General features: G+C 46.1%; 1 protein-coding gene across 1 annotated transcript; it reads left to right on the forward strand.

The window, feature by feature from the left end:
- Positions 1–909: 909 nt before the first annotated feature.
- Positions 910–2094, forward strand: LOC145010591 (uncharacterized). The gene is made up of 2 exons (XM_078969114.1): positions 910–1618; positions 1709–2094. The coding sequence occupies exons 1-2, from the start codon at positions 910–912 to the stop codon at positions 2092–2094; spliced, it is 1095 nt and encodes a 364-aa protein (XP_078825240.1).
- The last annotated feature ends 201 nt before the right edge of the window (positions 2095–2295 follow it).

The raw sequence follows: 2295 nt of genomic DNA on the forward strand, positions 1-2295 counted from the left end.
CACAGTTTGAGGGAACTAGGCATTCTTGTGGATGTTCTAGACTCATATTTGAGGCTCTATAATAGTTTATTCTCTTTTTAAAAGATTTTTCAAACTTTCAAAAGACTAGTAGTGAAAGATGTCGCGGTGTGCCAGTCAGCCAGCCAAGTAAGCCTTATTTCTTATGTTAAATGTTTATGTTAAATTGTTGACTATGAATTGGATTCTACTAGTCTTAAAATGCTAGATTACATACTTATTTAATGTTAACATGTGAGAGAGATGTAAAATTAACGGCTAGAGCGAGCTGGAAATTTTGAAACTAGACGCGATTGCGAAATTGGAACTTGTGTGGAAGATAGTAGAAGGGCCCCTACTATTTGAAACATCGGTGCTGGTTTCGGGTCGGGGCAAGGTTGAGAATTTTTCGGCAAGCTGAGTGTTTCGTCTTCCTAGAAATATCTAGGCTGAATTATTTCTAAATATTTTCCTCCTTTTGCGGATACAGATAGCTCCGCCTGCTCGCCTTAATCAGCTCCAAATGGAGCAAGTTAGGAATATTGTCGCTGAGGAATTCAATAACGCTTTCAATGAACTAATCCCGGGCGTGACCAATGACATAATCAACCAGGTCAAAGCTCTTATGGATGAGCGCCTCGCAGCTATTCCCGGGGGAGCGTTACCGACTCCGCCCGTTCGGGATTCGGCATACTACTTCGAGAAGTTCAGCAAGTGTATCCCTCCTCTTTGGAACGGTGAATCCGACCCAGTTGTTGCTAAGCATTGGGTGTCAGATGTTGAGGGCACCTTCATGACTGTTGGGTGTCCGGACTAGTACAAAGTTGTGATCGCCATGAATCAGCTGCGAAAAGGGGAAAGACATGGTGGAACACCATCACCGCTCTATTAAACGAGGAAGAAGTGAAGGCCATGTCTTGGGCCCAATTTGTGGAGAGGTTCGAGGCACAATATGTGCCCAACGTGGAGCAGCAGCGGATGCAGCAAGAGTTCATGGCCTTACAGCAAACTACCGAGTCTGTTAGCGACCTGAACGCCAAGTTCTTGGAGATGCTATCTTTTTGTCCCTCATTTACTGGGAACGAGGCCTGGTTGGTCAGCCAATACACTACCATTCTACGTACCGAGATTTGGGAATTCGTTAGCATGCAGGAGTTCCCGACTTTATCCGCGATCATGGATGCAGCAAGGAGGAGGGAAATCGAGTTGCAGACCCAGACCAAGAGGAAGGCCAATGACACCTCCTCCAAGACATCCGGAGATGCCCAGAAAAAGCAAAAGTTGGGTGGTAAGTCAAGGTATGAGTACAGGTCGTCTTCAGGTCAGGGCGAGAAAAATCCGTTGATATGCTACAACTGTAAAAAGCCAAGGCATCATTGGAAGAATTGTAGGGCTCCCCCTGCGAGTGCAGTTCCTCAGATTACTTCTGTTGCTCCCGTCTGCTATCACTGCAACGAGACGGGACACAAGAAGCCCGAATGCCCGAAGTTGAAGGCTGGTAAAGGAAGCGGGGGTACAAATCCTACAATTGCATCGTCTTCTAAGGGACCCACTATGGTGACACGAGGTCGTGCTCACCAGATGAATGCGGATGAGCCGGTGATTACCGCGACAGTGGCAGGTAAATTTCTTTTTTTTTTTCTTTTCTCTCCTGCCATTATTTAATAAATGGTAGTTAGAATTGTTTACATGATCGTATGTGGTAAAACAGGCACTTATTTGCTAGATTCCAAGCTTGCTGTTGTTGTGTTTGATAGCGGTGCTACCCATTCTTTTGTATCTCGCACGTTTATTAATCGTCTGGGGTGTAGTATCGGAAAATTGGCTCGCCCAATGGTTGTCGAAGTTGCCGACAACCGCACTATTTATGTCACCGATGTCTATCGGGGTTGCACTCTCGAGTTTTCTGGAGTTGAATTCCCTATTGATCTTATCCCTATTGCGATGCGAGAGCTCTGCGTTATCGTAGGCATGGATTGGCTTGATGCGTTTGATGCGGAAATCCACTGTCGTAAGAAGCAAGTTCGTGTTCGAAACCCTAGAGGTGGAGAACTTATTATTCAGGGGGACATTCCCCGCCTGGCTATGGCTTCTTGATCTTCTGCTATAGCACTAGACGATGTTCCTATCGTTTCCAACTTCAGCGATGTCTTTCCGGAGGAACTCCCTGGCTTGGCACCTGTTTGGCAAGTGGAGTTTCACATTGATTTGGTGCCAGGTGCGTCTCCGGTAGCGAAATCTCCTTACTGCTTGGCACCACCTGAAATGAATGAGCTCCAAGATCAACTGCAAGAACTA

Source organism: Lactuca saligna, chromosome 8, assembly GCF_052625555.1.
Source record: "Lactuca saligna cultivar CGN05327 chromosome 8, ASM5262555v1, whole genome shotgun sequence".
Classification (NCBI taxonomy): domain Eukaryota; kingdom Viridiplantae; phylum Streptophyta; class Magnoliopsida; order Asterales; family Asteraceae; genus Lactuca; species Lactuca saligna.